Source organism: Cyprinodon tularosa, unplaced genomic scaffold (assembly GCF_016077235.1).
Source record: "Cyprinodon tularosa strain WSP-4 unplaced genomic scaffold, ASM1607723v1 ctg10, whole genome shotgun sequence".
Lineage (NCBI taxonomy): Eukaryota > Metazoa > Chordata > Actinopteri > Cyprinodontiformes > Cyprinodontidae > Cyprinodon > Cyprinodon tularosa.
The window spans coordinates 3,769,720-3,792,384 of record NW_024037782.1 but is presented as its reverse complement, the minus strand read 5'-3'; the positions used below and the strand labels follow the sequence as shown (position 1 = coordinate 3,792,384).

General features: G+C 42.3%; 1 protein-coding gene across 1 annotated transcript; it reads right to left on the bottom strand.

The window, feature by feature from the left end:
* Nucleotides 1-14,127: 14,127 nt before the first annotated feature.
* On the bottom strand, nt 14,128-22,253 carry LOC119796364. Its single transcript, XM_038304907.1, has 2 exons — nt 20,624-22,253; nt 14,128-14,161 (listed from the first exon to the last, which is right to left on the bottom strand). Exons 1-2 carry the CDS (start codon nt 21,920-21,922, stop codon nt 14,138-14,140), a joined length of 1,323 nt encoding a protein of 440 aa, XP_038160835.1. The 5' UTR covers nt 21,923-22,253; the 3' UTR covers nt 14,128-14,137.
* Nucleotides 22,254-22,665: the final 412 nt, after the last annotated feature.

Sequence of the window (22,665 nt, the reverse complement as noted above, 5' to 3'; positions counted from 1 at the left end):
TTGAATCCTGAGGTTCTATGTTTGAGCCCCACTCCCACAGACTGCCTCTCTGGGTCTCTGAGCAACACCCGTAACTCCCAATTATTGGCCAGGCGCCACATGATGGCAGCTCACTTCTCCCCAAAGGGGTAGATTATTATTATTGTTTGCTATATTACTTTATGAGCAACAATGTTTTATAATAAATGGTATATTGCTAACAGATATTTAATTTTGTTTTATTATTTATGACTTATTTTATTTGCAAAACTAGTTGTGTTGATTATCTCTACTATTACTAATCTGGCTGTGCTGTACCAGTAAATACAGCTAGGCCAAGCTCCCCTCTGTGAGGTGACATTCCATGTCCCTAGAGCCAGTTTAGGTGTTTGTACATCAGGTCACCTTTACCTGTGACTGCTGCCCAATCCTCCTTGTTCCCCAAAATTCCCCTGCAGGTGGTGGGCCCAATGGGGGTGGGCCAACTGGTGTATGGCCTTGCATCATTCCTCTTCGTAGCAAAGTCCAGTGAGGAGGAACCCAACTGCCAGGGGCTACTTGACAGACCCCAAACCCACACCTGGGTCCAGGATGGGTTCCCAGCTCTGCTTTACAGGGTGATTTCACATGTCTCATTGGTGTTGTCGGCAGAGGGGGTATCAGATCATCACAGCACTAAAACCCCTTCACCACATTGGTGAGTAAAGAAGGGGTGATATAGGCCCTTTTTTGCAGCATGGTATAACTCATTGTTGATGAAATCACAGCAAGTATGATGGAAATATTATCAATTCCTTTAACATTAGAATTACACCTGTCATATCATGTTTATGACTAACTTGAGAATCAGAGTTAGCTGTAATAGCCAAGTTTGGACTCACAAACAAGGAATTTTCTTGTCGGTGCTTTGTTTTTACGATGCTTTAAACTCTAGAATGATGGTAGTAAAATTTTGTCTTCTTTATTTCAATTTTGACAGATGACAGTTTTTTGGGGTTGTTGTTCACAGGCAACTGCTCTAGGGATTATTTTAGCCAAAATAAGTAAATAATAGGGCAAAGGTAAAGAGACATTTTTGATTTCTATAATTTTTTTTACCTCATGTGATTTATCTTGAAGGAGCTATTTAGTAATCATGTTATTTTGTGAAACTGAATTTTGAACTTTTGGGTTTTATAAAAGATATTAAGTACTGTCAAGAAGAGTAGGTCGCCATTTTTGGTTTAACTGAAAAATTATTTTAACAGATTTCCTTTTTATTTACTAAAAATTCAACAGTATTAATAATAATACATATTTTCCATATGCTGTATATGAAAATTTTGATTTTAACATATTTGTTGTGTATTAAAAGTACTATAGCAAATTAAACTGTGACACAACCCTGGGAAAGTTTTGATAGTAAAGCATTTATTACTTTGTCAAGCTGCCGTGTCTTCTCACGACACATTAAAAATCTTCTGTCGTTGAGATTAAAGAGCAGTGAAACATCTGGGTGTTATTTAGTTCTGCTCTTTCAGCCAAGAATTTTTAAGGTGTACAATAAAAAAAGCCAATACCAGGAAGTTTTGACACAATGTTTTTTAAACCTTTTATATTAGGGATAGATCAGGTCGGCAGGCCTCCAGCTTTGATGTATTTTCTGCCTCAGCCTTGCCTCTCAATGTGGCTTTAACTGTTTTGCAGAATAAATGCAGATACAACCCTAGCTTGTAATGCTAGTAAAGGATCTTCCTCGAAAACACTGATACAGGTTTACATCATCACAGCACTTATGAATTGTTCCTTACAATTTTTTTTCAAACATGCACTTTTTTATTAGCTAGTCTTAAGTATTAAGGTTTCCATTGTGTGCTGATAATAATATTTTTAATAAGGAAGGGGAAAGATTTCCATTTAATGCCTAAATTTTCAAGAATACTTTTGGGTTGGCAAAAACTTTCTTGGGTTGGGTTTTGCTGGAGGTTGTATGAATTGAAGTTTGGACATGTATGGAAATAACTATGGTATAATGTCCTATTTGTCTCTGTGTTGCCCTCTCATTTGGTGCTTCTCCTATAGATTTTTCTAATGTGCATTTTAAAGTATAGCTCCAAATAAGCTTAATGGAAAAAGGCAAAATTTGAATAAACTCAAATAAAATATGCAAACAAGTTTTAACACTGCCCTGATTTGGTTTTTTATGCTTTTTTGGAAGAATGGTACATTTTTAAATCAGGAGATGGAAACACTTTTTTTAAAATAGGTTCTGATGCAGCAAACTTTTACTCACAAGTGATCAGCTGTTCCCGCTTGGTGGCATCTTCCCTGGATGTTCCAATTATGCACATAGACGTGACTGGAAACAGCATTGCCCTTACTAACATGGCATTTTGACATAAGTAAACCTTCCCCAACTGTAACGCATTCTATGGTCAGTGCAAGATTAAAGCCTCTACTTCCTGTTTACTACAGCCATGCGTAATGACATAACATGGACGATGACGTAGAATGACAATAGGCTTTGCAGTGTTATTTCATTTAAAACCAAATTCAAACCCTGCAAATTTGCATTTCCTTTTTTGAACTCTTAAAGGTTCGCTTAAAATTCAAATTTCAGTTGAGTGGAAACACGGCTACGGTAACCCTGTAGAAAACGGATGAATGGTAGTTCAAGTTTATGTAGTCGGTTGGCAACTTATATACACATGTATTTTCTCTGAGTCAAGAGCACGTATTGCTCTTTCGGCTGACATTTTTTTCTCTCCCACTGTCTGCTACCATAGGAGTTATCCCAAAGCTACAGTTTTCTTCCACAGTCTAAAATGAAGCATTTTAGGTCTATTATAACCTTGGATGAATGACTCTGCTTTGTTGATCTTAAGATGTCTTTATAAACATCCTTCCTTTAATCTATCCATTTTCTATACCCTCTTTTCCTTACAGAGCTGTGGGGGGACAAGTGCCTATGATCAACAATGAGTTATTCCTTTTAGAAATTGTATACATTTGCCCCAATAAAAAAAAAACACACATTGACATTGTTGGGTATGGTGTGTAGAATTTTGAAGAAATAGATTAATTCAATACCATTTCTCTATTTATGAAAGCTCAACATTTTTTTTTTTGCAAAGAAACCACAATATATAAACCAGTCACACTTGGATCCATATATTTTAGAGTGATTACAGATAGTTTCAAACATTGTATGTAATTTATAAAACCATTACTAAATTTTTAAAAGAGAGCATTGTGAGCTTTTGCATTACTTTTACTCTAACCTTGTCTTCTTTTAATCTGGTGAATCCAATATTACATATTGTGTTATATCTTGTAAGCTTGGTTTATCACTGCACCCCCAAAAGTGGCATAATTTTTTATCCTTATCCATATTCTGTAAGGTCAGTTTGCCGTCTCGTTGAAATCACATGTATATACTTAAGCCAGTGGCTGTTCCTTGTCAGGTATACTGCATTTGAATGATAAGATGAGATGGAGAAGCAGTCACCATCACTCAAGGCAGCCAGAGTGAGAAGAGACTGAGAAAAATACAAAGCAAGGAAAACATTTACAGCCAAGTCAGAGTCTTGTGACGAAACCAGTGTCCTTCGAATGAAGGACGTCTTGTCTTCAGCAGCTGTCATGACTGGGACAAAATATATGTATCTGCACAGGACATGTGGGCATACTGTTTTTAAAAGACCGTTACATCCCAAGCAGGTTACAGCTGCATAGGCTCAATGAGGGGAATGTTTCAAAAGTACATACAAGATTTGAATTAACTGAAGTAATTCAGTAGCTCTCCATGGGCTATGTAATAATGAGATAATTTAGAACAGTACCGAACAAGTATAGAATATTAAGCCACTGAACCAATGAACCTCCTTCCATCATGTCATCTTTTGCTTAAAAAAGTTAATAAATAGGGGAAAAAATCCTGTTATTGCACTTGTCACTTTGTGGGATGTCAAGAGTGGGGAATGTATTCAAGCCTTTGGCAACGTGTGACCTTTTAGGAAAGCCCAAGCGCAGTTCCCCTAATTAACCCATCCTCCTCATGCACACAGACATTCATGTCCACACACCATGACGCCTTCTTCATTAGACAGACATGGAAATCAACAGATTAGTTTAATCTGCATAAATGCAAATAACCTATTTGAGTGTCTTATTCTTGTCAGGAGATGGTTAATACAGATGACATAATTTGCCATAAATGATTTAGATATTGTATTAAAAGTCAACATAAAATTTTTGATAAGAGAAAAAAAAAAAATCCAAACTGTGTTTATATATTACCATTGTATTTAAGTCCAAATCAAACTTGAATCATTTAGAAAAATGCATTCTGGAGGTTTTTTAAAGACTCTAATTAGTACATTTATAACAAAAACTCTGATTAGTCTTACAAATTAACCTAATTTGGTTGGGGTCCATAAGGCGCTGAAACAGCCAGCTAAATACGTTGACAAGTCTGAGACAGAGTCCATGTGTGACAAACAGATCAGCGGTGCATCTTTCTGCAGTTCTGCATACTGTACAATCAACCATGAAAAACATGTCTTATTAAACATGCAAAATAAGTTTACCACCTGCTTACTCTCATAGCCTTCAACAATAAAAACAAAAGAAATTAATCTTAATCATATCTCTTGTAAATTTATCAAAATGATTCATAGGTTGCTGATATTGTTTGACTTGTAAATGGGAAAATTAAATAAAGTTGAATGCTTTTAAAAAAAAGATTGTGAAGGATAAAAAAAAAATAACTCAATTACATGGCAAATAGGTCCTACTTGTTTGGCATTTCCGACAGATAAGAATTAACTGTATTCAGTGAATTGTGAGAATGTCAGTGCCTGTATTAACTCACACTGAATTATACAAGAAAATGACACAAATTAAGATGTAAAAGGCCAAAAGAGACTTGACATACTTCTGAAGTAAGCAGGGCTGCTGTCAAATCCCAGCTTACAATATACTGATTATTAAAAAAAAAATCAATGTATAAATGTCCCCCAAAATTTATTGTTAAAAAACAGAAATTCAAAGTTATTACTCAAAACATAACTACGGCACATCATCAAAGACAAAGAAGGTGACCAGACTGTTTAATGTGAAAATATAATACACATCTAACAACCCAGTTTTAGAATAATAATGCAGACTAATAATGGCAGTTCACTCTACCTTATTATGATACCTAAATTCAAGCATTATCCACACCAAACCAGTTAAAAAAAAAACAATCCTCTCGACTTTGTTTCCAAGTTTGAAGACGTTTCGCTTCCCATCAAGGAAGCTTTTCAATTCAAGATGTCAGAATTAGCATAGAGTTCACTTTATATAGTAGCCCAAAACAAAACCTTGTTGTCTTGTCAAGCATTATACATATTTTCTTAAAAGCCCTGATGTAATTTTAAGTGGATTTAGCAAAAACCATTAGACTTGAAGAAGCCTTAACTCAGCAGCGCCACTACCTCATACTGCAGTCTCTACAGCAGGGTCCTTCAGGCCTCCCATTTAAAACGTTCCCCCCTACTTTATAAAGACATGTTAAACAAACATGGGCTTTTTTCTACAACCCCTGCCAGGTTTCCTTTTAGTGCCGCACAGTGTGAAAAGGTGGAAGTGAGCTTTGACCGTTTGTTTGCCACAGCAGGGACAAACAGCTCAAAGCGAATAGAGTGAGTAAGAAATGGTGTATATGCTTGCTGACCGGAGAGCAGGCCTCTAGTGAATATGCCCGCTTTTGCAGAATTGTCGGTGAGTTAGTGGCAGCCGTCCTGTCAAACAATAGGACTTTCAAGTCTGTGCTCATTAACCTTTCTTTTTTTTTAATTGAGCCTCTTGGATAGAAGAATGCAGGGTAGGTCCCTCTACAGATACAAAGGAGGGTCTTCTTAAGTATGTGTAATAACACTGGGTGTCCTAGTGTGATGGAAATGCAGCACTTGTCATTATCCAATGAATGGTTAACTCTTCTTATGTGGTGCTGCCCTGTTTCTCAGGCCATAATCACATAAATAGAGTGGCTAAGTAGGAAAGTAATTTCTGTCTCTAGCAGATGAACCTACATTAAGCTTTACCAAGACACAAAACTGGCAAACTGTTTGCATGCTTCAAAGGCTGTTGATACTCATCACTGTTATGTTTATTTTGCCTGAATAACACTGTTCTTTGTTTTAAGTCATGATCTTCATGATTAATTTGGGAATAAGATGATTGTTATTTCTGAATTTCTCAGCCTTCCTCCAGCCTTTCCTTTCCCCATCACATGCTAAGTGTGAAAACAGCATGAAAACCCTGTGATCTCACATGACAACAACACAAACTGACATAACAAGCAGTGTCTGGCACTTAAAGTGCCAGAAACAAGGCAACAATGTCTTCTTACAATTAATTTGGTTCACAGAACTGACTGTATATCTTTATTAAAATTCAGCACCAGACCGTGTGCATTTAGAAACCAAGCAACCCTAATTAAAGTTATCTGGTCATCATTTGTCATTGGAGCAGACTTTATGGAGTGTGAACCATCTCTCCACCAGGCAAAGGCGATCATGTTAAACAAGACAGACATGTCTGTGAGTTTATTCTTTCTACTCCTGTGGCAAATCTACTCTACCCAGTTCATAAAGGAGCTATAGGCGCTGTTTTCATTGTCCCTGCCCTGAGACAGAGCAGCTCTTCCAGACTACACTAAACTGGCTTGGCAGCCGGCGTGTGTGTAGTGCCAGGCTCAAGGGAGTGTATACACGTGTGTGTTTTGTCCATTATTTTAAAATTCATAGCCATAACTATGTTTCCCTGTGTGGGGATGTTGCACTTTGAATGCTTAATATCAAGTTTATTTGTGTTCTTATCTTCATGCCCAAACCATACCAGCTTTAAGACAACAGAAGCTGGGAAGATAAATACTGGTACCCTCGTTTGGCACTCATCAGTTTGTGACTTCTGAAAAGCGCCAAACTGAGGATTGTAAGTGAGCAGGACACTCGTCACAGGTCCGCCCATGAAACTCAGTGACACCTGTCATCGCAGCTTACTTTGAAGACCTGCTACCAACCACCTCCAGCCTTGCCTCACCGCTGCTAATGACAAATGGGGGAGTGAGGAGAAGATGGGAGGTGGTGTCGGGGGGTTGGATTTATAGATATCCTTCTCTCTCTGTACTGGTAGCGAGGTTAGAGGGCATGGAGTAGGCTCAGAGATGGGTAGGATGGAAAGAGATGAGGGGGGGTGAGGAAAGTCTCCCTGGTTAGTGTTTGTCCTTCAGATGAGCATAAATTTCTGACCCTGTAGCTATGGCTCTCCTTCCCGCCTGACTGCATTCGCAGGACAAAGAGTCTGTGTGGATATATGTGTGTGTGTGTGAGCCAGAGTTTACCACAGGACAGTCAAACTTAACAGCTCTGTTTTCACTGTGGTAATGACTCTATTTATATATCAACAATCCCCTCAAATCAACTCCTCTAGATAAATGGGATGCTTAATATAAAGTTTTATCACATTTCCTGTTGTGTCACTATGGAGATATTTATGTCATTTCAAGTTTTTTTGGTTGTCAACTTTTAAGAGCTCTCTAAACAGCCCAACAGTTTAAGAAAAAGCAGAGCATTGAAAAAATGAAAAGAGCAAAGGAAAAAAAATGCTTGTTTGGTTCAAAAACCATTTAACAACTTCCCCTGGAAATTGAAAGAGGAAATAGTTTTGGCCTGGATTGCACTGGGGGGGAATGAAGCCCATATGAGGACCAGATGAAGAGAGTAAGCAGCCAAGCAGGACTGACAGTGTTTGAAAAAGAGAGGGGTGGGTTTTACAGGAGGGAGAGAAAGAGTCTTTTGATGTTCTTCATTTACATCTTACAACAAAACCAGAGGAAAAAACAAACTGAAATCATTGTGAAACAGTGACTGAGGGAGATGGAAAGAAAGGAGAGATGGGTCTGGTTGTTTATGAGGTCATTTACCACGCTTATGTTGTCAACAGTTTTTTTACCCACTCACATTTTCTTTTTGGCTTTGTTCTGTAATTATTTCCATCCACTTGTGAGAATGTGTATGATCCCAAATGTATATGTTTGATCTTAGCCTTGCACAGTCCTGTCTTGTTGTACAGTACTAGTGTGTAAGACTCTGAAAAAGAGTATTTCTGACTTTTCCATGTAGTCAATGTTCTGGTTTAGTCATTTCACAGAGCCGCTATAAAATGTATTTCTAAGAAGTCTTCTTTGAACATTTATTTTAATAAGATATAAACATTATGTCCTTAAGGTATCTTGCTAGTGAAGGTACTTGATTAGAGGTAAAATTAACTATGGAATTAACTACTAAGTGTTATACATTTGTAACAAGTTATTGTTTTCTGACAAATTTTTAGTTGCAGTGATCAGAAGTCATTAACACTGTGGTTGTGGTTGCTGGTCATGACTTAAGGAATTATAAAATATACTAATAGGGTGGATTTTGGGAAGACAGCAGTTTGGACATAATGATAAAACATATAACCCACAATTTCAGTCAAACATTTGCATGTAACCATCCAAAGCATCAATGTAATATTTAAAGATTTGAAATATTATCATTGCAAGTAGGTTTTATTTATAGGGTTTATAAATAAAAGATGACTTCCAGAATATTGTTAAAACATCCAGTAATATGTTGTTGTCTAACGTATTTTTTCACTCCTTTATTTAAAGGGTCATTTCAAGCTTTTAAGTCTAAGTTTTTTTCAAAGCTGTACATGGCAAAAACTACACACATAGACCTAGTGTTTTGCTTCCACACCCACTAATGTCTGGTTAAATAAATAACAAGCTGTTTCCATTCATTCAACACAATAGAATAATTTAGACTAGATATTTAACTTAAATCCTTGGTTTCCTACTATACACCAAGTCTTTAAACACAACAAACATGCTTTCATTGTGGCTGGTTCAGAGCTTAGGGGTATCAACGGTTTTTTGGTAGGTTAATCAGCAGGGTTTTCTACAGGTGCTGGTCATAAAATTAGAATATCATGAAAAAGTAGATTGATTTCAGTAATTCCATTTAAAAAGTGAAACTTGTATATTATATTCATACATTACATACAAACTCATATATTTCAGATGTTTATTTTGTTTAATTTTGATGATTACAAATGACAACAAATGAAAATCTCAAATTCATCATATCAGAAAATTAGAATATTACTGAAGACCAATAAAAACAAAGGATTTATAGAAATGTTGGCCAACTGAAAAGTATGAACATGAAAAGTATGAGCATGTACAGCACTCAGTATTTAGTTGGGCCTCCTTTGGCCTGTATTACTGCAGCAATGCGGTGTGGCATGGAGTCGATCAGTCTGTGGCACTGCTCAGGTGTTATGATAGCCCAGGTTGCTCTAATAGTGGCTTTTAGCTCTTCTGAATTGTTGGGTCTGGTGTATTGCATCTTCTTCTTCACAATACCCCATAGATTTTCTATGGGGTTAAGGTCAGGAGAGTTTGCTGGCCAATTAAGAACAGGGATACCATGGTCCTTCAACCAGGTACTGGTAGCTTTGGCACTGTGTGCAGGTGCCAAGTCCTGTTGGAAAATGAAATCTGCATCTCCAAAAAGTTGGTCAGCTGCAGGAAGCATGAAGTGCTCTAAAACTTCCTGGTATGTGGCTGCGTTGACCCTGGACCTCAGAAAACACAATGGACCAACACCAGCAGATGACATGGCACCCCAAACCATCACTGACTGTGGAAACTTTACACTGGACTTCAAGCAACGTGGATGAAGTGCCTCTCTTCTTTTCCTCCAGACTCTGGGACCTTGATTTCCAAAGGAAATGCAAAATTTACTTTCATCAGAGAACATGACTTTGGACCACTCACCAGCAGTCCAGTCCTGTTTCTCTTTAGCCCAGGCAAGACGCTTCTGACGCTGTCTGTGGTTCAAGAGTGGCTTGACACAAGGAATGCGACAGCAGAAACCCATGTCTTTCATACGTCTGTGTGTGGTGGTTCTTGAAGCACTCACTCCAGCTGCAGTCCACTCTTTGTGAATCTCCCCCACATTTTTGAATGGGTTTTGTTTCACAATCCTCTCCAGGGTGCGGTTATCTCTCTTGCTTGCACACTTTTTTCGACCACATCTTTTCCTTCCCTTCGCCTCTCTATTAATGTGCTTGGACACTGAGCTCTGTGAACAGCCAGCCTCTTTAGCGATGACCTTTTGTGTCTTGCCCTCCTTGTGCAAGGTGTCGATGGTCGTCTTTTGGACAACTGTCAAGTCAGCAGTCTTCCCCATGATTGTGTAGCCTATAGAACTAGACTGAAAGACCATTTAAAGGCTTTTGCAGGTGGTTTGAGTTAATTAGCTGATTAGAGTGTGGCACCAGGGGCCATCAATTTTGAACCTTTTCACAATATTCTAATTTTCTGATATGATGAATTTGAGATTTTCATTTGTTGTCATTTGTAATCATCAAAATTAAACAAAATAAACATCTGAAATATATGAGTTTGTATGTAATGTATGAATATAATATACAAGTTTCACTTTTTAAATGGAATTACTGAAATCAATCTACTTTTTCATGATATTCTAATTTTATGACCAGCACCTGTATGTTTGTTGGGGGGCGGTGATATGTTAGAACACCAAGTTGATTCCCAGTTACAACTAACTCACCAAAATGTGATGAAAAAATTTCCAATCGTGATAATATTTCAATTGTCAAGCACAGCAGCAGTTGCACAACTCTAAGCAACTGAGTGAGTGCTAGTATAAGTGGTGTGGTGCACAAAGTGTGTGAAATAATGGAAATATATTTCTTCTGTCAAATTCTTCAACTTCAGCATAAAGGAACAGCAAGCCTGGTAAAAGTTGGGTAAATTTGATCTTTAGTTGAGTACAGTAGCATATTCCCACATATTTAATTTACATTTTACATCTAATTTTGTGCCCTGTCCTCACAAATTAATATGTCCTTAATTTCACCTGTTACAGGTGATATTCATGTAATTACAATTTTTTTTTAGCTAATTACAGTTCTTTGATAAGGGAATGTGTGTTCCAACAAGGATTATTGATGAGTTCTGAAGAGGAATGTCAATTCGTATAGTCAAACCTTGGATTCAGGAAGAGCAGTTTGGCTTTAGTCCTGGCTGTGAAGCACTACACCAGCTCTACACCCTTGGCAGGGTCCTGGAGGGTGCATGGGAGTTTGCCCAACTACTCTACCTGTGCTTTAAGGATTCAAAGTAGGTGTTCAACCGTGTCCATCTGGATATCCTTTGTTTTTTTTCCTGGAGTATTGGATACCAGGCCCTTTGATATGCGCTGTTAGGTCCCTGTGTGACCGGTGTTGGCGCTTGGTCTGCATTGCTGGCAGTAAGTCAGAATCCTTTCCAGTCGAAGTCGAACTCCACCACGTTTGCTTCTTTATCAGTGATTCTGTTCAGATCAATCAATCAATGGGGAGAAGCACAGCCAAGGTATTGAAGGGCCAAGCACAGCCAAGGTATTGAAGGGCCCTGTTTTGGTGGTCTTAGACTTTTGATTCTGCTTCTTTAAAAATGACGTGGTCCTGAGGCCAAGGTCTTTAGCAAGGAAAGGGAAGAGTACCTTCTCTGGGTCAGGGAAATGTAGCAATAGATGGGCGGATTCGAGCTGCTTCTGCAGTTAAGTTTGCACTTAGATGTACAATTACGTCTTCAGCTATCAGTGCATAACATACAGTTATCCTTTAAAGTTTACGTACCCTTCGATTAAAGACAGAGATTGGTTCACTATTCATGAGGAAAGTACATGGATTTTTTATTTTTAAACAAAAATTCTAAAACAATATTCTAATCTACTGTTGTGATCCAGTGTCGCTGATGTAACTGGAAATACTCCCCCCTGAAGACACACCCCTCCATCGGAAGCTTTAAAACGGCCAGCTTCCTGTATCAATGTTCTAATTTGCCCTTGGCTCTGTTCCGCTGAAGGCTAGACAAAGAGCTTCCAGCTCATGGCTACGCTACGTTGTCCCACCGGAGAAGTCTGCTCTCGCTAGACAGAGATGGGAAGTAACGAAGTACAAATACTTCGTTACTGTACTCAAGTAGATTTTTATGATATTTTTACTTTACTTTACTACTTATTTTTATGGCGACTTTTTACTTCTACTCCTTACATTTTTACACAAATATCTATACTTTCTACTCCTTACTTTTTAAAAAATTGGCTCGTTACTTTAGTTTTGAATCATTTCAATGGAGTTACCGTTATTATTTTTCATGTCATCAATACCAAATTCAATCTAATTGGATGGGAATCTACGTTGCACATGACGCACCACTACAAGATGAATCGACAGATTCGGCGTTATTCATTCGCGGCAAATCATTGCAGCGTGGTGGCGGTGGCGTTAGCATAGTAGTATGGATGACGAGATGATTGAAAATGAACACAATGGAGATCTAGTCCTATTGGCAGACATCCATTTAAAATGTAGGCAACAGCATGAAAAAAGTGGTTTCTACTTTTACACTTTAAGTAAATTTACAAGCCTGTACTTTGTTACTTTTACTTGAGTAAAGAAGTTTAATCAGTACTTCCACTTTTACCAGAGTATTTTTTAACACAAGTATCTGTACTTTTACTCAAGTACGGAAAGTGAGTACTTTTGCCATCTCTGTCGCTAGACTGAGTCAGACCTTTTTCCTGCGATTCAGAAGGAGCTGAATGCAGTGCTTTTATTCTTTCTGCCATTCAAACCAGGTTGAATGCAGTGTTCCCTGAAGCCTGTTGCAGCAAAGACAGAGAAGAGCTAATCCCGCTCTTGCCCAATTGTTGTTCGGCGAAAGAGCCGTTAGAAGCCACCAGACCCGTGACGGAGAGATGGAGGAGCACCAAGGAGCTGCTTGAGGTTGCGGCTACAAGTTAACCACGGTAGCTAAAAGGGAGACGTCTCGGCTACCATGAGTTGTAAAATGAAGCCTTTTCAAAATTGCCTTTTTTTATTTTTATAATTGTTGAACAGACTGGAATGAAGATGGGGCCTCCACAAAACCGGACCGAGCCGAAGCACTTCGCTCCACCGAACCAAAACATCATTCTTCCCACTCCTTTCCACCTGATGCTTAATACGTGCTCTGCTTGGGTGAAATATGTGGAATAGATAGCTGTGTTTGTGTTTTATTTGAAATAAGCTTTCTTATTCAACTGCTGATGGTTTTAAGATTTTGACTGAATGGTAATGCTCACTACATAAACTCCACAAGTCATGTGTTGCTGAAGCTAACTGCTACATCGTGAGCTAATCTTCTCTTTGTTTCAGTTGGACCCGACCAGAACCAGAACCCCTGGGGCCAGCTAAGTTAACGGGTCTTTCAACCTCATCATAGTTTAATACATTTTTGAGTAATTATTCATTTGTCACCATAAACTGAATGAAACTTAACTGTTTTGACTGCAATTAACATCTCTGTGTCAGGGTTTATTCACATTTTATCTGCTGCTTTAATAAAGGACACTTTCAAATGCACTAAGCCTTAAATTCGAACATCCCCCAGACTTTTAATGGACTTTTAAACCCCCTTCCCCTTTTATTTCTTTAATTTAGCTTATTTTCACTAGTGTTTGCTTAGTTATTAGGTATAATACTGTGTAATTGTAGCTAATAAAGGTACCATTGTACTTTAACTTGTGGTCTTTTGTGTTCATTTTACACGGTGAACGATCTATCACGCAGGCTGGATTCACACTTTCAGTAGCATCCGAATGAACAGAGAAACATTTATTTGGTTGATGGTTAATAACGTTGGTGATAGCCATAGCCTACATTATTAAATAGGTGAAAGACAACTGAATTTTAGCAGCCGGATTCAGGAGTCTAACCTTTTTGGTAAGAGGCTAAATCCCTGGTCAGTAAGCAATTTACAGTTATAATCATTCAACTGATAATAAATAGCTAGTTTTACCCTTGATTTGAATTACCTATTAATTAACTATAACTTCCAGTTCTAGTTATGTAATTTATTTGTTATCTTATCTGTTTCTGGTAAACTTTCACAACACTACTAAATTATAATTTAGTACAAATGAATCAATTTGAGAATAAGTTAAATATTTTCTGTGTGTAACGGGTCCCAAGCTGGGCCGGGTACCACGTCACAATATTGAAGAAAAAAAAAAATGAGAGAGATGAGTCTTCAGTGTCTCGCTGGCTTTGGGTTCTGAAAAACAGAGTGAATGATCACAGGATCAAGAACAACGAACCATTCTCTTTCGTTCCCAAAACTCCTCTCATTTATTCACAATTATATAACAAAACAATCAATCAAACAACCAATAAAATATTCCCAAAATCTGCAATAGTGTCTCTTTCAGTGTCTTCTTCCAGGTACAATGTGCATACGAACGTGTATACAGTTCTTATTCCCTTTTTTCAGGTAGTGTATGTTTCAGGTAAGTAGGTGAGTGTGTGTTACTGTCAGGTAAGTATGATATGTGTGAATGTAAGTGAATGTGCAGTGTCCAGTGTCCATTAAACAAGTAAGTATGTAATGTTGTTTGTTCTGTTCCCATAGAACACAAACATACAGTATAACCATAAAGCTATTGTTATATTAAACATAACCATATAACTCTGTCAAAATACACTAGTTTCTCTCACACTCAGTATCACGCTTTGACTTCAATAAACACCTAAACCCCTCATCATTTCACATTGAAATATATCCACGGGCACTCTCTGTACAGGTACTAGTCCCATATAGCTGCTATTAAATAGAACAAATAATACTGTTAGCCAGTGCAGTTTTTATAGTGCTGCTAATCACAGCTATAGTGCAATATGAATTCACTTTCATTTTCTTTAGCTTAAAGCTGTTCAGAATACTCAATATGTCTTTTCAAAACTGATTGACATCATTGCAAATGGGAAATAAAAATGGAAAATTACAAATATGTTCAAACCATTCCAACAACAATAAGTGCACCAAAGGCTCACTTATCTTCATAAACCATACAGTGTACAGTAAACCCTCAAACACAAATATTTGGAAATGTAAAGAGAAGAAATATTAAAGTATTGTAATAAATGTAAAGATAACAAAACCCTTCACCTAATAAATTACAGTTGTCAAGTAATCAGGTAACCAACAGTAGTATTATCGTGGATGAATATAAACAACCACCTTCAGTGTCACAAGGCTGCCCGTTGCCACGGCAACAACTGCAGCACAACCCGCGAAAATCGCGGACTTTTTATAGTGTCTAAAACTCGATCTAAAGCACTCAAAAATGTCATAAACGGTCTCCCAGTAACTTCATATAAACTATTGAATCTTAAGGGATAAGTTGAGGTTGTTTTCACGTTGTACTAACCTGAAAAACAGAGTGAATGATCACAGGATCAAGAACAACGACCCATTCTCTTTCGTTCCCAAAACTCCTCTGAGGGGCGGGAGCACCTGGAAACACGGGCTATGACAGAAAGGTTCCGTTTCTCATCCTAGCGATCTACAGCGGATTTCTACTGATATTTACTGATTATTTGGCTGAATAACCATTACAGTACATTAAAATACTTTTAACTTGCATTTCACTCTTTGTGAGGGTCTCACACACTCCCCGACAAACAGAAGTGGCTCCTGACACCTGACCTTAATAATAGAAAAACCCAAAGTCCAAACTTCTTGTAAACAGTGTATATGAAAAATAATAAAGTTCTTCTGAGGGAGGTACCGAATGTCTCTACTGTGTGTAGTCCATGGCACTTCTGGATTGTATATGAGTATGCGTGCGTGCCTGGGAAGTATGCGTATCTTCTCTGTGTCTCAGTTCAGAAACAATGAATGGGTGCAAATGGGTAGTGAGTGATGGAGGGGGCCATAGGGGGTTGAAAGGGAAGGGGGTAGGGGTAGTACAACTGGGGCCACTGTATCGGCTGGATTCCAACTGTATTCACAGTGGGACGGGGCTGGTAGGCTGGTTGGCCCAGGGAGGGGTAGGTAAACACATAGCCAGGCCGTCTCACCCTGGTAGATTGTCTCAGAGGGGGCTGTCGGTCAGGTTGAGGCCCTGGGATGTCTTCCTCCAAGTTGACTGCTTCGAGTGGGACTATTGCTGGGTCGTCATGCGGCTGAGGCTGTCCCACGACCTGTCCCACGACCTGTTCAGCCTCACTGAATACCTCCTGATCCTCTTCTGTAACACTTTCTCTCTCCCGTCCAGGTTCAGCAAGGACTCTCTTATCCTGGTAGTTTCCATTCTGTTCCTCCTTTCTCTGTGGCTCTTGAGTCACACTTTGATCTGGTACATGGTGGCTGGTCTGGGAGTTCTCTGCAGGTATCCGCAGCCAGTAGCGATAGACTCCATCCTCTTCCTCAGAGTCACTTGTGTTTGGACTCCGTGTCTGTTCAGTCTGTCTCTTAGCTCTCTTGTGTGACTCACGTGCAGTGGTGATTGGCTTCTGGGGTGGCTCTATAGGCAGGTCATTCACTTGTAACAGCAGGTTTCTGTTTAGAGTGCGAGTAGCTCAGCCTCCTGTCTCAGGGGTCACTTTGTAGACAGGATTGTCTCCAACCTTCTCTTTTACGAGGTAGATGGTCTGCTCCCAATATGGTCTCAGCTTACCAGGACCACCCCTCTCACTGAAGTTACGGACGAGGACTCTGTCTCCAGGCTGAAGGACCACTCCTCTGCTCTGCTTGTCATAGTATTTCTTCCCTTTTAAGCTGGACTGCTTACTGTTTGCATTGGCGATGCGATAAGCTTCAGTCATTTTTCCTGCCCACTTTTCAGCATATCCTCTGTGGGTCCCGTCCTTTTCATCTGTTAGGAGGCCAAACAGCAGGTCGACAGGGAGACGTGGATGCCGGCCATATAGCAAGTAATATGGAGAGAAGCCGGTGGCTTCGTGCTTCGTGCAATTATATGCATGGACCACTTGTGGCAGGTGATCTTTCCAGTTCTCTTTTTCTTTCTCTCCCAAGGTCCTGAGCATCTGTAGCAGCGTGCGGTTCAGCCTCTCTACAGGGTTACCTTGGGGGTGATAGGGGGAGGTCCGGGAATGGCCCACGCCGGCTAACTGTCGCAGTGACTTGAACAACTCGTTCTCGAACTCCCTACCCTGGTCATGGTGGAGCCGAGATGGGTATCCGAATCTGGGGATAAAATCATTGAACAGTCTGTCGGCCGCCGTCTTGCCTGCCTTGTTACGGGTGGGGTAGGCTTGTGCAAACCTGGTAAAGTGGTCGACTACGACAAGAATGTACTCACATCCACCACGGGAGGGCTCCAGGTGGAGGAAGTCGATACACACAAGTTCGAGGGGAGAGTTTGACGTAATGCTACCCATCGGTGCTCTTTCATGCACGGCTGGCTTCTTCTGTTTCAGGCAAGGGCACTTTCTGGTGACGTATTCTTCTATCTCTCGTTTCATGAAAGGCCAGTAGAAGCGCTCTCTTGCTAGAGTCAGTACTTTTTCCACACCAACATGGCCCATGTTGTTATGCAGGTACAGTAGGTGAGAGCTAGTGGCCTGTAGGTGGCGGGTAAGACCAACTGTTTCCGTCCTATTGTCTTCCTGTAAAGCAATCCACCTTCTATGTGCAGCTTGCTCCACTCTCTCAGGAGACGCATGGTGTCTGTGTCACAGTTACCCTTGTTGCACTCTGTCGGTTGTGTGTTATTCTCCTTCAACTCCATCACTTTTCCAATCGCAGTGTCTGCTCTCTGTCCTCTTACCAGCTCATCATGACTAATCGCCTGCAGTGGTTCCATGTAGGGTTGGGTTTGGGATGCTAAGTTGAGGGCTGCGACCCAGGCAACGTCTTCTCGTTGGGCTCTTCGGGTTCCCTCCCATGTAGTGCACACAGCCTCATCTGTCAGCTCCTCGGAGCACTCTGTCATGAGGGTGTCGATATCGAGGGGACAACGGGAGAGGGTGTCGGCATCGATGTTAATTTTGCCTGGTCGGTATCTGACATTGAAGCTGAAATCAGCAAGCTGTCCCACCCACCGGTGGCCTACTGCGTTGAGCTTGGCGGTACTTAGGACATATGTGAGTGGGTTGTTGTCCGTGAAGACAGTGAAGTGAGGGGCGTAGAATAAATAGTCTCTAAATTTGTCACATATCGCCCACTTTAACGCCAAGAACTCAAGCTTACCACTGTGTAGATGGTAGTTCCGTTCTGCTGGTGTCAATGTGCGTGAGCCGTAGGCGATCACTCTCAGTTTTCCACCCTGATGCTGATAAAGCACTGCTCCGAGGCCTTTCTGTGATGCATCGGTGTGGAGTGTGAAAGGCTGATTGAAGTCAGGGTACGCTAGCACTGGGGGTTCCATCAACATGTCGACCAGACGCTCCAGGATCTGCTGGTGTTTCTCGTTCCACTCAACTGGGGTGCGAGAGGACTGCTGAGGGGATTTTGTTTTCCCTCGAGAGGGTTTAGACTGGGGGCTGTCAGACTGTTCCTTGAGCAGGTCATACAGGGGCTGGGCTATCCGTGAGAAGTCTTGCACGTAGCTTCTGTAGTAGCTCAGGAAGCCTAGTATTTGTCTGACATCTCCGACCGTCTTTGGTGCTCTGTGTTTTAGTATTCGCACTGCCTCCAGGTCCTTGGGATCCACTCTAACCCCTTCTGCTGACACCAACCGGCCAACATAGCGGACCTCTTTCCGGAACAGCTCACACTTTTCTGGCTTTAACTTTACGCCGTGGCGTTGGAGAGCTTGGAGGACTTTCCGCAGGACTTGCACATGCTCGTCAAAGGACTTTGAGAAGCACAGAACGTCATCTAGGTAAGGAATGCAGCATTCATCTCGGAGCGTGTCGAGCATCTCCTCCATGCTCCTTTGAAATGCTGCTGGGGCGTTGGATAGGCCAAAGGGGATTCTGACCCACTCGTACAGTCCCCATGGGGTCGTGAATGCAGTCATGTACCTTGATCCTTCTGCCATAAAGCCTTGGTGATAGGCCTTGCCCTGGTCGAGTATCGAAAACCAGCCATATCCTCCCAGGGAGTCGGTGAGATCTTGTATGCGGGGGAGGGGGTGCCGGTCCGGCACGGTCTTGTTGTTGAGGAGCCGGTAATCGATGCACAGGCGCAGGGATCCATCCTTCTTCCTCACACATATGACAGGGGCTGCATAAGGGGACTGGGACTTGACGATCCATCCTTTTACTATCAGGTCCTGAACGTATTCCTTCACCTCTTTGTAGAGTGGTTTCGGGATCGATGCGTAGGCCTTCTGCACTGGGATGTCGTCCTTGAGCCTGATCTCCATCTGTAGTGAGGGGATGCAACCGATGTCGCTACTGTCACGTGAAAAGGCCCCAGACTCCTCACACAGCATTCTCTCCACTGTCTGCTGTTGTTCAGGGTCCAGGTGACTGATGTCGACAGGTGGCAGCCAGGGTTCGCTGGAGGTCACACTGGGAGAGGTGGTGTTAACCTCTACTGCTGCTCTCACCTGTGGCTCTGCAGCGTCAGTGTCAATGATTTTGGTCACATGTTGGATGACACCGAGGTGAGTCCTCTTTGGCAGGGTGATCTCATGCTTTGAGTGGTTGGAGATGGGCACCTTAACGTACGGCCGACGTGTGTGGTGGATTTCCAGAAGGCCTTCTCCCACACTTAGCTGTTCTAAAATCGGGTTATCCTCTGCTGGCTCATACAGGACAATGGGATCAGAGGCGTCGAAGTTAGGTGGGACCCGGCACCACACATGTACTGCACTTCCTGCTGGAATAACAACATTGTCCCTGCCCACTCTCACCATGGCTGGGTCACAGTCTGTCTTCTGCGGAACCTGGATGAAGTTGACCATGGCCATCACCTCCTCTTCCTCCATTCCAAATGCTCTGCGTAGAAGGCTGACCAGTACAACTAGAGCAGCACCAGAGGACTCTTGTCTCTTGATGACCTGTTCAAGTACATTGGCACCTAACAATGGCTGGGGTAGGGGACACCGACTGACCAGAAAGGGGGTCTGGACAATGAGGTTGGGGTCTTCATTTCCTGCCAGGCTGACCGTGAGTTCTACCCACCCGTCATAGGGGATGGCTTGGCCGTTGGCTGCATAGACTTTCAGGTCTGTTTCAAGCAGCTCCTGCAGGGACCTCACTGGGTAATTGGGGATATGAACACCGGCCCACGCTCTGTCAATGATGCTCACCTGCGAGCCGGTGTCAAAAAGGACTGTTGTTGGGTTTCCATTGATCGAGCATTTCAGCTGGCTCTTCTTCCCAATTAGGGGTGCTTGACATCCGATGGTGCTCTGGCAGGTAAGGGTGTGTGGCTGAGGTTTGGGTTTCTTGGGCCGTCCTGTTGGTTTTTTGCGGGTGCGGTCTACTGGCTGGGACTGGAGTGGTGCACCGGTCTCTGGCTGTCCCTCGGCAGAGACCGGGTCTCGTTTTCCTGGAACCTGGTTCGCTTCCAGCATCCCACTGCTCTGTGTCCTGCCTCTCCACACACAAAGCAATGCGTGCAGTCCTGCAGATTCTGTTCTGTACATTTTGGGCAGCGCGCTGTCCTCCCCCTCACTTGGAAGGAGGGCTGGGGGGTGTGATTGGTAGGTGGTCGGGCTGGTGGTGGTAGGAGAGGGATGCAATTGGGGGTTGGCTGAAAGGGGTGATATGGCTGGGTTTGGGGTAGTGAGTGGGCCATCTGGGTGTTGCTGTTGTTCACCTTAGCATCCATTAGTGCGGCCACCATCTGTGTCAGGGTCTCCACCTGCGCACTGAGCTGTTGGATGGTCTGGTGGTTTTTGTCGTCCGCAATGATGGTGTGTCTCAGTTTGTCATCCGTCTGTCCACCTCCTGTCTCCACCTTGGCAGTGTGGGCCTGTGTGCTCTTCTGGCGGGGAGGCTGGCTGAGTCTGCGTTGATGTTCATTCTCGTCGCTGATCATTTTAGTCATTTGACCGAGGATCTCCTCATCTGTGACTTGGCTGTTGGAGACAAGGGGTCTCAGTCTCTGTCGAAGGTCGGCATGTTTCGCTCCCAGGCCCTGATAGATCGTGTTGAGGAAGACCCCTTGGATGGTCTTAGGGTCATAAGAAATGTCCGTGTCGGCCTGCTTTGACTGGAAAAAGAGCCTCTGCTTGAGTCCGATCATGCGGTACAGGAACTGCTGGGGTGACTCTTGTTCAGCTTGTCGGGCACACATCAGCTCCTGAAACATCTCCGTGGTTGCCTTCTCCCCAAGATGAGACCTGAGGAAGACCTTGAGTTCGGGAACAGCAAGCTCATCCTTATTCGACAGCATGTCCTTGAATGTACCCGGTTTGATGATTCTCAGCACACCCCGGACCACTTCTGTCTCCGGGAAGCCGTCTTTCAGTCCCTCGTCGATCTGTTTACTGATGCTGTTATAGCTGATCTCTGAGCTCTGGTCTCCAATTTGGCCTCCATGGACCTTGAACTCTCTGCGCTGGAGAAAGGGGAGGTCTTTCAGGGGAATCATCCTCTCCGGGGTGGTCTGTGGAGGAGGCGTTGACACTGTCCCACCGTGGTGGTTGTGTGTAGGGGCGGGGGTGGCAGCCGCAGCTTCTAATAGTCTCAGTTTCTTACCCAGCTCCTCATACATTCTCGTCAGTTCCTCTCCTGGCTGGGTGGTTGCATTGTTGGGGGGGTTGGAATGGGGATTGGGTGGCGTCAATGTGTGGACTGAAGGAGAAGGTTTGGAGCTGGCACTGAACACGGCATGTGGCGTGGCGGCAGCGGGGGACTCTGTATCTAATATCTTGCAGATGAAATCATTCAGCATCAGCAGTGTGCTCAAACCTTCATCCTCGCTTCTCAGAAGGTCTTCAGACTGCATGTAGGCGATGACGTAGTCCAGGCATCCTTCCTCATCAGCTGGACTAAGTTGGTCGATTTCATTGCCAGATACGAGGTCCCTCGCAACCTCGTAGAGGTGGGCACTTGATAGTCGAAACAAGTTCTTCTTGATGTTCCACACCACCTCTTCCCGTTGCCGGGACATGGTGTGTGGTTCTGATGATGAGTCGAATTCTTGTTGGGGGTAACTACTGGTGTGACGAACCAGCAGCGTTGATCCTTGGTGACTGATGTGCTGTGCCTCTCCACTTCAGCTGTGCGGCTCCCTGGCGAGATCTTTTGTCTTATCTCTGCTCCTGGACACCCACTGGCTGATTGCTGGCCTGTCACGACTGGTCACCGTGGTCTCGTGGTTCTGGTATCACTGGATCAGCATTCCAACCGGAAGGCGGCGCTGATCCCGGACGAGCCCCCACAATTTGTAACGGGTCCCAAGCTGGGCCGGGTACCACGTCACAATATTGAAGAAAAAAAAAAATGAGAGAGATGAGTCTTCAGTGTCTCGCTGGCTTTGGGTTCTGAAAAACAGATTGAATGATCACAGGATCAAGAACAACTAACCATTCTCTTTCGTTCCCAAAACTCCTCTCATTTATTCCCAATTATATAACAAAACAATCAATCAAACAACCAATAAAATATTCCCAAAATCTGCAATAGTGTCTCTTTCAGTGTCTTCTTCCAGGTACAATGTGCATACGAACGTGTATACAGTTCTTATTCCCTTTTTTTCAGGTAGTGTATGTTTCAGGTAAGTAGGTGAGTGTGTGGTACTGTCAGGTAAGTATGATATGTGTGAATGTAAGTGAATGTGCAGTGTCCAGTGTCCATTAAACAGGTAAGTATGTAATGTTGTTTGTTCTGTTCCCATAGAACACAAACATACAG